Source organism: Eucalyptus grandis, chromosome 11 (genome assembly GCF_016545825.1).
Source record: "Eucalyptus grandis isolate ANBG69807.140 chromosome 11, ASM1654582v1, whole genome shotgun sequence".
In the NCBI taxonomy this organism is placed as follows: Eukaryota; Viridiplantae; Streptophyta; class Magnoliopsida; order Myrtales; family Myrtaceae; genus Eucalyptus; species Eucalyptus grandis.
The window spans coordinates 543548-556535 of NC_052622.1; the positions used below are offsets into that span (position 1 = coordinate 543548).

The 12988-nt window shown below is 41.3% G+C and overlaps 2 protein-coding genes across 5 annotated transcripts; one reads left to right on the top strand and one right to left on the bottom strand.

Annotated features, from left to right (window-relative positions):
* The first annotated feature begins 577 nt into the window (after positions 1–577).
* LOC104424325 (LRR receptor-like serine/threonine-protein kinase ERL1) lies at positions 578–7553 on the top strand. The gene is made up of 27 exons (XM_010036700.3): positions 578–923; positions 1359–1497; positions 1632–1703; positions 1833–1904; positions 2003–2074; positions 2170–2241; positions 2345–2416; positions 2556–2627; positions 2732–2803; positions 2883–2951; positions 3040–3111; positions 3266–3337; positions 3415–3486; positions 3568–3639; positions 3737–3808; positions 3922–3993; positions 4094–4165; positions 4240–4311; positions 4405–4476; positions 4567–4638; positions 4779–4850; positions 4931–5002; positions 5074–5147; positions 5238–5369; positions 5470–5808; positions 6137–6507; positions 6589–7553. Exons 1-27 carry the CDS (start codon positions 803–805, stop codon positions 6952–6954), a joined length of 2979 nt encoding a protein of 992 aa, XP_010035002.2. The 5' UTR covers positions 578–802; the 3' UTR covers positions 6955–7553.
* Positions 7554–7786: 233 nt separating this feature from the next.
* LOC104424324 (protein TPX2) lies at positions 7787–12603 on the bottom strand. 4 transcript variants are annotated; one of them, XM_010036697.2, is made up of 14 exons: positions 12103–12603; positions 11455–11610; positions 10898–11033; positions 10687–10795; positions 10495–10545; positions 10272–10366; positions 10090–10174; positions 9952–9996; positions 9600–9658; positions 9343–9415; positions 9062–9115; positions 8759–8874; positions 8453–8684; positions 7787–8367 (listed from the first exon to the last, which is right to left on the bottom strand). In XM_010036697.2, the coding sequence occupies exons 1-12, from the start codon at positions 12275–12277 to the stop codon at positions 8764–8766; spliced, it is 1149 nt and encodes a 382-aa protein (XP_010034999.2). In that variant the 5' UTR covers positions 12278–12603; the 3' UTR covers positions 7787–8367; positions 8453–8684; positions 8759–8763. The 4 variants fall into 4 exon arrangements, with proteins under 4 accessions (XP_010034999.2, XP_010035000.2, XP_010034998.2 ...); XM_010036698.2 differs by having other exon boundaries at positions 10090–10168; positions 10898–11036; XM_010036696.2 differs by having other exon boundaries at positions 8453–8667; positions 10898–11036.
* Between the last annotated feature and the right edge of the window lie 385 nt (positions 12604–12988).

Sequence of the window (12988 nt, forward strand, 5' to 3'; positions counted from 1 at the left end):
GAATCATAAAAATATATATAATAATTAATTATAAATAAATAATAATAATCCAACCGTTTTTTTATCTACTGCAAGAATAATACATAATTTTAGATTACAAAAATCAGATAATAAATAATTATAAATTATTACGGGATTCATTCATTCACAATAAGTTGTTATTTTTATAATAATCTAGAAACTGTAATGTTATTAAATTTTAATTATAAATTATAATGAGATTATTTATTAATGAATCCATTGAAAAACGGAAGAGGTATTATAAACCAGATAATTCGACTACTGCTATGCTAATAAATTCCTATAGAAAAAGAGAAGGTGTCTGCATCGGGAAACGGAGGTACGAATGACGGCCGGTGAGCCCCCTCGCGCCGACCCCTCCTCCCCTTTCCTTTTCAAAAGCTCGTCACTGATCCTCTCCGTCCCGTTCCGCCCCCACGTCCCGTCTCCGCCGTTTGTTTTTCCCTCCCTCTCTCTCTCTCTCTCTCCCCTAGCAACAGAAAAGGCATTCGCCTCGCTCTCTCTCTTCATAACATCTCTGCTCACTCCTTCCTTACGCTTCACGCCAAACGCCTGCTCTCTCTCTCCCTCTCCCTCTCCCTCTCTGTACTTTGCGGTTGACGGATAGGCTCGGCGAGAGCTGAGGCCGAAGTAGCAGAGAGACGAACAGCAGACACCTTTCCGCTCGCCGCTTCTTCTCCTTCATTCGCCATTCTCTCTGACTCTCTCTCTCCGTGTTTCTCTCTCTAGCTCTGTTCTTTGCTCTTCCTTCCGCCTTCCGCGCTCTCCGTCCGCTGCACCGATGGAGGATGTCCTCGCATTCTGTCGCGGGAGGAAGGTCTCGCCGCTCGCCCTCGCGCTGGCGTTCGCCGTCGCCGTGCTTGCGCTCCGCTGCCCTCTCGCCTCGGCGCTCGTCGACGAAGGTCCTTCTCTCTTCGCTCGCATCGTCTGTTCGGAAGTTTTCTTTCTTCGCTTAACTCGTACCTCGCGACGCTTGGACAGAGAGCGTGCTCGTTTCGTAGCTCTGATCTTTGTCCAGGTTTCGCCACCTGTTTTGTCTTGTCCTCCGCTAGTTCCTGGTCGGCTGCGATTCTGTTCGGCCATGTGTTTCGTCTTCACTTCCAGTAGTTACTTGCTGAGCGTCGCGTGGACAAGAATCCAACTCCCGACTTTCTGCTTTTCGAGACTTTTGTTTTCCTCGTTTTTAGCAATCTCATACGTGAAGAAGGAATAATCCTCTGCCGGTAGATTATAATCTGCGAACATTTGATAGTACTCGTTCCGGTGTCGGATTTTCATTCCCATTTCCGTGCGACGACTCTCTGTCGGCTTTCACTAACGGTTGATGAAACGAGCAGGAAAAGCCTTGATGGCGGTCAAGGCGTCTTTTATCAACGTGGCTAATGCGTTGCTCGACTGGGATGACGCGCACGACGGCGATTTCTGCGCTTGGCGAGGGGTGTTCTGCGACAACGCTAGCCTCTCCGTCGTGTCATTGTGAGCTCCTCTTCTCCCTCGCGCAAGTGAACTTGCGTTGTGTTGTAGCCGAACAATGATACTGATGATGATGATTCATATGTTGTAAGAGATTTTCTGATGCGTCTACTATGGTTTTGGTTTCGTTGCTGAAGGAATCTATCTAACCTGAACCTAGGAGGCGAGATTTCACCAGCCATCGGGGATTTGAGAAACTTGCTGTCAATGTAACACATGTTCTTTTGAGTATTTTTAATTTGCTTTAGAATTAATTTGTGCATCAAACAGCTCCGCTATGTTTTCCTCACTTAGATTCTCTGTTTTTTTTTTTTTTTTTTTTTTAATATCAATGGCAGTGACTTACAGGGTAACAAGTTGACAGGCCAAATCCCTGATGAGATAGGAGACTGTTCTCTTCTAGTGTACTTGTATGAAACGTTTTTTGTTCCTCATGTTTGTTCTTTCTATCCTTTCTATTGTCGTCTTATGTGTAATGCTCATTAGTAGAATTGCAATTGAATCGCAGGGATCTATCTGATAATTTGCTTTATGGAGACATTCCATACTCGATCTCCAAGCTTAAGCAACTCGAGCTTCTGTGAGTAATGATTGCGATGATGTCATTTGGTACATATACTGTGGTATTTAGATGAAGTCATGCTGATCGCTGTGTGCCTGGCTGTCTTCATGCAGAAATTTGAAGAACAATCAGTTGACTGGTCCCATTCCTTCTACCCTCACGCAAATTCCTAACCTAAAGACTCTGTTAGTTCGATCTACACCCAATTTGTATAATGCATGGCTAATATCTCTCTCTTGCTACTGGTCTCTTTTATTCATCCATTTAACTTTTGTTGCTGTGCTTCAGAGACCTTGCTCGGAACCAATTCACAGGGGAGATACCCAGGCTTATTTACTGGAATGAAGTATTGCAATATCTGTAAGTGATGAAAATGTGACTAATTTAAACTGACTGTTTTCATTAAATTCTGCTATTTGGCTGATGTAGTGTTGGGTGTACTACAAACATGCAAGTCTTTGATTTTCACTACCGTTGATTGTGCTTTAAAACTCCACAGGGGTTTACGTGGGAACCTTTTAAGTGGTACGCTGTCCCCTGATATGTGTCAACTGACTGGTCTTTGGTACTTGTAAGTGATAACTGTTTCTGCCGAAATTCATGGTTATCCTATGCTTTCTGTGTAAAATTGTTTCCATTATTGATTTCTTATTCCGATGCTTTTGATGTCTCTAGTGATGTAAGGGGCAATAATTTGACTGGCACCATTCCAGATAACATCGGTAACTGTACTAGTTTTGAGATCTTGTAAGTCACTATCTCTTTCCTTGGCTTGTCATTGTTGTTGTTTGGTTATATTTGTAATAAATGGTGATGCTTGCCTTAGGGATATTTCATACAATCAGATCACTGGGGAGATCCCGTACAACATTGGCTTTCTGCAAGTGGCTACCCTGTAAGCTTCACTCTTGCACATTATAACTGACATAATTGCAGTCTCTCGATTTGTTATGGCTACGAATTGACAATATGCTGTGTCTCAGGTCTCTGCAGGGGAATAGGCTAACTGGAAAAATTCCTGAAGTGATTGGTCTGATGCAGGCCCTTGCTGTTCTGTATGTATCACAATATCTTTTGATCTGTTTTTATCTTGAGCGAAAATGTTCCTCCAAACTTCATCTTTTTCATTGATAGTCAAAAAGCATAGATTTTGTTGAATAGCGATTTTTTTTCTTTTTTAGGATTATTAATTCCATGTCCTTATTGCAGAGATCTGAGTGAAAATGAGTTAGTTGGACCGATTCCCCCTATAATTGGAAACCTGTCCTATACTGGAAAGTTGTAAGTTCATTGTTGGGATATTGTTAATCTCCCATTTGTTTGTCTTGAGGTCTTAGTTCATGCATATTGTATGACAGATATCTCCATGGGAATAAGCTTAGTGGACCGATTCCTCCAGAACTTGGAAATATGTCAAGGCTCAGTTACCTGTGAGAAAATTCCTGCCATTTGAACTCTATAAATTGTACTCAGTTGACTTCTTGAGTTTTTCATATGCCTTCCTCTTCCAGGCAGTTGAATGATAATCAGCTTGTTGGTCCTATTCCTCCAGAACTTGGGAAGCTAGAGCAATTGTTTGAGTTGTGAGTTTCCTTTGTGATTTATGTTTACTAGATCTACGATTATGGTTACTAAATTGTTGATTGACTGATTTATTGTGAAATGTTGATACATGGCTAGGAATCTTGCAAACAATAATCTTGAAGGACCGATCCCTGATAATTTAAGCTCCTGCACAGCGTTAAATCAATTGTAAGATAATAACATGTTTTTCAGTCACCAGAGTTTTGGCTTTGCCATGTAAGTTCATTGCAAATACCTAACGTGATCATCCATTGATTTTGTTTCTTTTTCTTGCATCACAGGAATGTGCATGGAAATCGCCTGAGTGGTTCTGTTCCCTCTGGTTTCAGAAATCTCGAGAGCTTGACTTACCTGTATGTCTGATGAAATATTCATATAAGTGCTTCAATCATTCTGGTTAACTCAAAGAATTGTGCATTACATTGAAGTGACAAAAAATGACTCTACTTGCAGCAATCTTTCAGCAAACAATTTTAATGGCATCATACCTTCTGAACTGGGGCGTACAATCAATCTTGATACATTGTATGGTTTGATGTTAGATTTTCTTTTGGGATTAATCTTCTGATGCAAGAAACTTATTGTAGCTCTGATCACAGGGATCTCTCGAGAAACAAATTTACAGGAGTGGTTCCTCCTTCCATTGGTGACCTGGAGCATCTTCTCATGCTGTAAGGCTTTGGGCTGGTTGTTATATTCTTCCTGTTGTCTATCCTCATTGAACTCTTGTTATAGCAGTATTCTTGTCCAATGGCTTTTATCAGGAACTTAAGCAGAAATCATCTTGATGGGCCACTGCCGGCAGAGTTTGGAAATCTCAGGAGCATACAGATCATGTCAGTTCTTTTTCAGCAGTTTCCTTTCTCTCTGGTGATTTTTTGTTTTCACGTTTCATGTCTGTACTCACTGTAGTGGTTCTCTTGCAGTGATATGTCATTCAACAATGTCTCCGGCACCATTCCTGCAGAATTGAGTCAGTTGCAGAACATTGTATCTCTGTAGGTGCCTTTGCTAATCTTTTGGTAATTGATCAAATGATGTCTTCATTGCATATATTTTTGGACGAGTCTTCGATACATATTTGAAAATTTGCAAAACTGCAAAGTCATACTTGTTCTTCTTTGCTATTGTATGACAGAATACTGAATAACAATAACTTGCATGGAGAAATCCCGGAGCAACTTAGCAAGTGTTTCAGTCTCACAATATTGTGTGTTCTCATACCAAATTTCAATTTCTTTTCTTTACTGTTCATCCAAAGCTTTCCTGAGCATGATGCTTGTATTTCAGAAATGTATCCTACAACAACTTATCGGGAGTTGTTCCACCTCTTCGAAACTTTTCACGATTTCCTCCTAATAGGTAAGAGAGTCTGAGAGATTTTTTCTTTGCAAGTTTGTGTTATAGTTATGCTAATGGATATTTTGCTTCAGCTTTTCAGGGAATGACTTATTGTGTGGTGATTGGGTGGGTTCTATATGTTATCCTTCTGTGCCAAAACCCCGAGGTAATGGCTTGATATGGTCTGATCCTTTTGTGGCGCAATTCCTTTCTCCAACACTACTGACAAATCAATTCTTTATGACTTGCTCCCCAGGAATTTTCTCCAGAACTGCAGTTGTTTGTATGTTGGTGGGATTTCTCACTTTACTATGCATGGTAATCGTCGCCATTTACAAGTCGAATCGTCCAAATCTGCCAGTGAAGAATTGCAGGAGGACCATGCAGGGTAATCATATTTTATGTGCATTCTATTTACATTGGGACAGCATTTGAAATTATGATGTGTGCCTTTCCTATGATACTTACCCTTTGAACCTGTCTCTTAGGTCCTCCAAAACTGGTTATTCTTCACATGGATATGGCTATCCATACGTTAGATGATATAATGAGAATCACTGAGAACTTAAGTGAAAAATATATTGTCGGATATGGTGCTTCAAGTACAGTATACAAGTGTGTATTGAAGAATTCCCGGCCAATAGCAATTAAGCGACTTTACAATCAGCATCCTCACAATTTGCAAGAGTTTGAGACTGAGCTCGAAACCATTGGAAGTATCCGACACAGGAATGTTGTCAGCCTTCATGGTTATGCATTATCTCCTTATGGAAATCTCCTTTTCTATGACTACATGGAAAATGGTTCTCTGTGGGATCTTCTCCACGGTTAGCTCTGACTCTGAAACTCTTTTGTTCAATTATGTTGTTTCATACTTATTGTTTGCCAGTAGTAACTAGATGCATGGTGACATTTTCATAGTATGACAGCAAAACTCCTCCAAAGGGTGACTAATTATTCAAGAAATTGATAGTTCTTATTGCTCCAATGAATGAGGCTTTGCACTATCATATGCTCTATTTTAAAATGGATACCTTGTCACAGCAGCAGGTGCAGTTTGACTTATGCTGAAATCTTTATGGGTTTGATCCCTTTTCTTTGTTTCTAATTTACAGACATGTTTTTCGAGTCTGATCTTTTCTGGTTTTAACACAGGACCACCAAAGAAGGTAAAACTTGATTGGGAGACACGCTTGAAAATAGCTGTTGGGGCAGCACAGGGACTTGCGTACCTCCATCATGATTGCAATCCTCGGATAATTCACAGGGACATTAAATCCTCTAACATCCTGCTTGATGAGAATTTCGAGGCTCATCTCTCAGATTTCGGAATTGCTAAGTGCCTCCCAACTGCAAAAACACATGCCTCGACTTATGTGCTCGGAACGATTGGCTACATCGACCCTGAGTATGCCCGGACATCTAGGCTGACTGAAAAATCAGATGTGTACAGCTTTGGTATTGTCTTGTTGGAGCTCTTGACAGGAAAGAAGGCTGTTGATAACGAGTCTAATTTGCTTCAAATGGTACGGCCTTTTTTTTGTGTACCTCGTATTCATAACATGAACAGTTATATCTTCTAAAATTATGCTTTCTCGCATGTCTAGATACTGTCCAAGGCTGATAATAACACAGTAATGGAAGCTGTAGATCCTGAGGTCTCTGTTACATGCATGGATATATCCCTTGTGAAAAAGGTATTCCAGCTTGCTCTATTGTGTGCTAAGCGCTACCCTTCAGAGCGGCCAACAATGCATGAGGTTGCGAGGGTGTTGATCTCTCTACTTCCAGCACCGGCCTCGAAGCCTTCTTCTTGCAATGTCAAGACCATAGACTATGCGCGGTTTGTTATAAACAACAAAGGACAGCAGCAATTGATGAGTCAGTTGCCTCAAGTTCGTCAGGAGGATAGTACATCGGATGCTCAGTGGTTTCTTAAGTTCCGGGAAGTTATTTCCAAGAATACCCTTTGAGATTTTGCACGCTAATTCCTACATTGGAGAAGAGGAAATAGGGGCATATAGATGTTGAGGATGCAGCGGTTGGGTGGTGTTCTCTATTAATATGGATGCATGGTGTTGGTTCGTCGAGGAGGTTTACTTTTTGTCCCCCGAAACATCACTGACCCCCTCCCCTTCGTAGCTGAATTTTTTGGGGGAAGGTTTTTGTGGATAGCGCAAACTCGTTAAACTTGAGAAGAAACATTGAGAAAAGTTTAGCTTTTGTTAGGAGCAAGGAGAACATGTAAAAAAGTGAATGTTAGATTTGTCTTGGGTTGAACCTGCTGGATGTTTGTCTATTAATTAAGGACTGCACATGGTTGGCTTGGGGAAGGAAAGACTTGTCGTGACATGTACTTTGTGCATCTCATGTTCTCGTTTAACCTTTGGCAATTTCTCCTCACTCCTTTAAGAAACTATTTGGAAGTTATGTATTCTAATTTATCGCCTTATTTCACTGGCATTATAGATGGACAGAGTACTCGTTAGTGTTTTGCTCGTAAACTTGTAGAGCACGTAGCTGATTTGCAGGGGATGGCACACAGCTAATTTTTATTTGCTCAGAACCTAGCCTTTTTTCGCCTTGGGCCCTAAGGGACATCATTTGGCAAGGCTGCACGGAAAGTTGATGCAAAATTATGTCCGCCAGTCAATTAAGGGTAGTGGATGCCCGCCGTTGAGCAACTCCTGTGTGCAAATATTACTTTGGACGGTGATAATTTAGGAAAGAACTATTGGGCGTCAGATTGAGGAGAAAAATCCTTTGTGATTCTGATTAATATGTTAAAGGAAATTGCGAGTAATGTTATCTCCAACCGTTCGTGCTTGCATTTACTGAGAGGGCACTGGCTATCTTTTACATGCAAATTTTATCAATCCACAAGGTAAAACACAGTGTGTAAAGGCAAAGCCATGAAAATTGTTTTTGTTGAGGATACGAATGTCGCAGACTGGCATGTACCATCAACGTAAAAAGGCTTAAATCAGGGGAAGTACCGTTGTAATTGGGCACAGCCATCCTCAGCCGATGATAAGAGATTTGAGCCGCAAGATTTATCCTTAGATGAGCATCTTTAATCGTCACGTCCTTTATAACCAGGTGACCTTCTTGGGATCATTATCAGTGGACGCCTTCTTGATCTGATGTTGACGTTCCTGAGGCACACGAAGGCGGTTGCATCTTAGATTTTCCAAATGCGGCTGGGAAAAGCAAAGGCCTACATTTGACATCCGCAATCACGTGTATGCCACAGTTGTGGTGACCCATATGCATCTTTAATGACTGTACAACTTCCGCCCTAAAAGAGTAGGCATTCCTTGAGTTAAAGGAGCCACAATGGGATCCAGTCATCTCGAACAGCAGCTGGTACATATGACTGGCATCATCTGATATCCCCACAGTTATTAGTCAAGGATGAATCCAAGCATGAGTATGGAAGTTCGCCACAAAAAAGAACAATCTTCCTCTGACCTGTTAATGCAGGCTAGTTGTCCAACTCCAGCAATCCGCTTGCCCCTCCCACACTGAATCTGCCATCTTATGACAGTGGATGACGTATCATCCCTTTCTACCATCTGTTGATGTAACTGTGTGAGATCTGATGAAACCTTACAGATTGATTTTCCAAAACGACTGATTCTTGGTTAATGTGAAGAACAGCCTGGTCCATGGTCTACCTCATATTCCTGATGGATCAACATCACTGCATTTTGAATTAAATCATTGTGCCATCAAATAAAGTGAACCTGTATCAGCAACAATCAAAATCATGCTAACCTTTTTCAGGTAGTTGGCTTCGAAAACAAGACCTTCTTAGAGGAACCAAACCCTGTGATCAGAGGAGCTTTCGACCGAGTCTTTGAATTCAGCTGAGATCTAGGTTTTAAGGAGAGCTGGCCAACCATGAGAATTAGACAATAAGTGAAATCCTGATGACTCTTCAACACTCCAGATAAAGTTTAGTAAAGGAAAACAAACAATTCTTCGAACGTGGTGAAGATGCTCTTAAGGAAAAAAAGAGGTAATGAAAGAAGAAGCTACCATCAATTGGTAGTTTAAATAAGTTTAAACTCAACATGCCTTTTCAAAGAGGTCCACTGGTGGGTCATGCTTTTTCCTTTGGCATTTTGTTTCCTGAAAAAAAGAGCAGTTGATGAAGCAAAAATTGTTAAAGAAAGCAATGAAGTAGATTAGAACTGGTCTAAAAACTATTTCCTTGCACAGGCTGTTTTAAATTTATATTTTCTTAATTAATTCCCAAATTCTTATACCACGGGCGACCAACATAATTCATCACATGGCCATATAACAAACTAGTATATATTGCTCACAATGTAGTAATATTCAATCAAAGAGACCACCTTATTATTTGCTGAAGCTCCAAATTTAGGAGCAACATTACAAGTCTGACTGTGAGTAACAGCAGAAGTCGGTCTGCAGAGGGAACAGTAACGGTTAGAGAGCAATATTGACATCTCAATAAAATGTAACTTCAAAAAAGCAACTCCCCATATCTAAAGTAAAAGCTTCAGCACTTAACAATAGTTCCTCCACATTATGTTTTTTCATTCTACCTCAGAATCTTTAGTTAAAAATTAACAGTGACAAACTGTATTACCTATTGACTTCTGGCATTACATTTTCTGAAGTAGAAAGAGGAGGAGAAGCATCTTCTTCCTGCCACAACAAACAAATTAACTCCTATATAGTGAGATAAATGACCATACACAACTTATGCGTCTTTTGATCAGGTTAGCATGATTACAGAAGCATGGACCATCTTGATTGTCCATGGCAAAGGCCTAAAAGCCAACAAGAAAGACACAATGACTCAGAAGAGTTCCAACATGCACATTGTCCACATTAAATAGTATAATATGCAATGCAAAGAAATGCTTCTCCCCATCAGATGTTATAGGAATGTTTGCTGGAAAAAGAACAAGTTTCATGCAATTTGAGAGAGAGCATACCTGGAACCCTAATGTGCTTTTCTTATGGAGAGTTGCTAAAGGTACCTTCAAGGCCAAAACATGCACACTAAGATCATACAATTTGAATGAGAATCGTTGTGTAAAGTGGACTATAGACCACAAAAAAAGGGTACTAACTTTACAGTGCAATTGGCATGCCTTCAAAACTGGCGAGTTTGATTTGGCATGTTCACCAGACTCTGCTCTATTTTTAGACCTGAAACTTGAAATTACAACAAATTCATAAGTTTCTTTGTGTGTAAATGAAAACTGATACACATTTCCAAACAGTATGGTTGGCCAGATGGAAAGGTTAACACCTGTGTCTTTGTGCCCTACGGGCTGTTTCCAAAGAAAATTCTTTTGGAATTGTATAGTTCCGTCTAACAAGCACCGAGTCAATATCATATCCAACCTGATACAGGGTCAAGATAGTGCAAACATTTCCATTTTATTGAACTGATTGTGGATATGACAAATTATTTGCCAGACTTACACCCATTTGGAAGTCAAAGATGACAATTTCCAAATGGCGGACCCTACCTTTTTAGATAATTTGTGATGTAGAGGAGTTTGGTGCTTCAAATTAGCAACCTAAATAGAAAATTTACCAGTGATCATCAATTCCAATTAAAAAATGGAAAAGACTAGCAAGAAAATTTAGTTGCTGGCTCATATAGAACAAAATAAAAAGAAAGATGCCCGTGAATGTCGTTACACAAGAGAATAAAGCACCTTTTGCAAATAGCCTGCTTCTAGCTTTTGTCGTTTGGTAGCTCGATTCTCACTTAGGGGTGAGTTCTGCAAAGATGTTTTATGATTTTTGACTGAAAACTTGTTGGACCTAGAATTTTAATGTGGAAACATAGATGAAAGACAGTGAGTGACAATTCAAACAAATAAAGACAGGATTAAACAGGAAAATTCACCAGCCCAACAGCTGCACCTCAGGAAACTACTAAAACGAACTTCTAGGCTCCGGTTTTGCTTGGCCAAGTAGCTGGCTGTGGGCTTCATCAAAGTTGAACTTCTAGGGGAGGATGACTCCACCAGTGGCTTGATTTTGACTTTTGGGGTCTTTTCTGCTGTATGGTTAGAACACAAATAAGAACAGAGGAGAATAACAGGGCTTGAAGCTTCATTCCTAGAAACAGCAATGGCAAATACAAAATGCATCTCAAACCATGCGATCCTTAAGGACATGCAAACTTTCACTCGAGCGAAAAAAGACCATCTCGTGAGACTACTTGCTTATTTGCCTCTTTTTCCCTTTTGGCTGCTGGTTAGAACAAGATGACACCAAAAAATCCTTCTACATCTTGAGGGAGAAAAAGAAAAAAGAAGACAAAGAACATTCACATAGCACCAACAGCCTTCTTACCGACTGCCAAAAGATGCCAAAAGATGCCAAAAGCTTAGACACTCCCGACTCCTAAAACCTAGGTCATATTCTACCTTGATGAACAATGTTCAAAGGAGTACGACATGATTAGTAAAGGATACCTTGGTCGCTGCTATTTAGTGCTGAAACCTCCGAGTCCACGTCATGATCCACGTCTGTAGAGACAGAATTCACGTCATCTTGACCATCCATTCTTGAGGACATCTCTGCATCTTCTCTCGGATCGTGATCGCTCCACCTCAGTTTCACTACCAAGGCTGACACAGAAAAGTAAATGCGAGGTGAGCGGCACAAAGATAATTCAACCAAAATCATCAAAAACCAACAGTTTCGCAAACTTCCACTCCTACGCAGGATGAAAATAAGATTAACTTCGTTGAAGGACACTATCCACTCGGAGCAGATCATTTCAGCTAGAAAGCAGCGAAGCGTGAACGGTTGCCGACATTAAGAGTTGCTCGTAGGCGGTGAGTAAGACCGATCACTGACGGTTGGAAGAAAACGATAACAGAGCTGGTAGAAAAACTCGTAAGTGTTCGCGGCAGGCATCGTGGCCTTCTACGATCGCGAACTGGATACGAAGAATGCATTAGAAATCGCATGCACACGAGATAATCGTCGTCTCTAAACACTCCAGGCTCTTGCGAAAATCGACGACGCGCTCAGTTCAGCAATCGTCGACAGGCGGATGACAAAAAAATCACGTCAAAAAAACAAAGAGAGTCTGCGATTGACGATCCAATGCTTACGCGAAGGCGGACAAGTTCCGGCGTATTCAAACCAACGCTCGGCTGCTTCGGCCTCCGAGCGCGTCTCGGAGCGGCAGAAATCGTAGAAACGAGCCGCGTCGAACTCGTAATCAGGATCGCATTCCTTGTCGCTCCATCCTTCCATTTCATCGCCCATCGCCTCCTCCTCTTTCATCAGATGACCGAGAAATCAGGCGAAGAATCTACGAAGCATTCAAAAAAAAAAAAAAGTTCATCCGAACGAGGACCGGAGCTAACGGAGCAGCGCGCCAACTGCAGCGGAGCCGCGAAGCATCCCCTCGCTATATCACGGACGCCGCGGTGGAGGCGTCGTGATCGAGTCTCGCCGATTTCGCGATAAACTTTCTCGCCGTTTCCCGTCGGATTTTCTGGGGAAAATCGAGAGGGGGAGGCGGTGAGGAGCGGGGGGAGGAGCGATCATGGGGAAGGTAGGCGACGAGCTGGTGGTGTCCTTTTGAAGGGGACGAGACCCCCACGAAAGGAAAGAGCCGATCGATTGATTCCGGAGGCGACGGTTCGTTTTAGGATCCGGGGTTTTTTGAATTTGTGGGTCCGCACTTCGGGCACTGCTCATTTGTCTCTTACCGCCTGAAATGACTGTTTTGCCCCTCGCGCATGCAAAGCAAGTCTCTACTGTTTACTGTTTAGATACATCAACCTCGAAAGTCGAGTGGGAAAATTCCAACAGTATCCCGATGCCCGGTATATCCATTGAAGAAGAGTAATTATATGATTTTAGGCATCCGTTTAATTTTACAAAAAATAGATCATTTGAAAAACATTTTCTTAAAAGATAATTATTCATAATAATCAGGTGCTAAAGTGTATTTTCATTGTTATTATTAATTTATGTTCAAATATTTTC

Coding starts and splice junctions, on each gene's coding strand:
- LOC104424325 (XM_010036700.3), top strand. CDS start 803: ATGGAGGATGTCCTCGCATTCTGTCGCGGGAGGAAGGTCTCGCCGCTC. Junction 2,417..2,555: donor AATGAAGTATTGCAATATCT/GTAAGTGATGAA, acceptor AAAACTCCACAG/GGGTTTACGTGGGAACCTTT. Junction 2,952..3,039: donor TTTCTGCAAGTGGCTACCCT/GTAAGCTTCACT, acceptor GCTGTGTCTCAG/GTCTCTGCAGGGGAATAGGC.
- LOC104424324 (XM_010036696.2), bottom strand. CDS start 12,277: ATGAAAGAGGAGGAGGCGATGGGCGATGAAATGGAAGGATGGAGCGAC. Junction 9,997..10,089: donor CATGCCAATTGCACTGTAAA/GTTAGTACCCTT, acceptor TTGGCCTTGAAG/GTACCTTTAGCAACTCTCCA. Junction 8,875..9,061: donor CAGTGGACCTCTTTGAAAAG/GCATGTTGAGTT, acceptor ATGGTTGGCCAG/CTCTCCTTAAAACCTAGATC.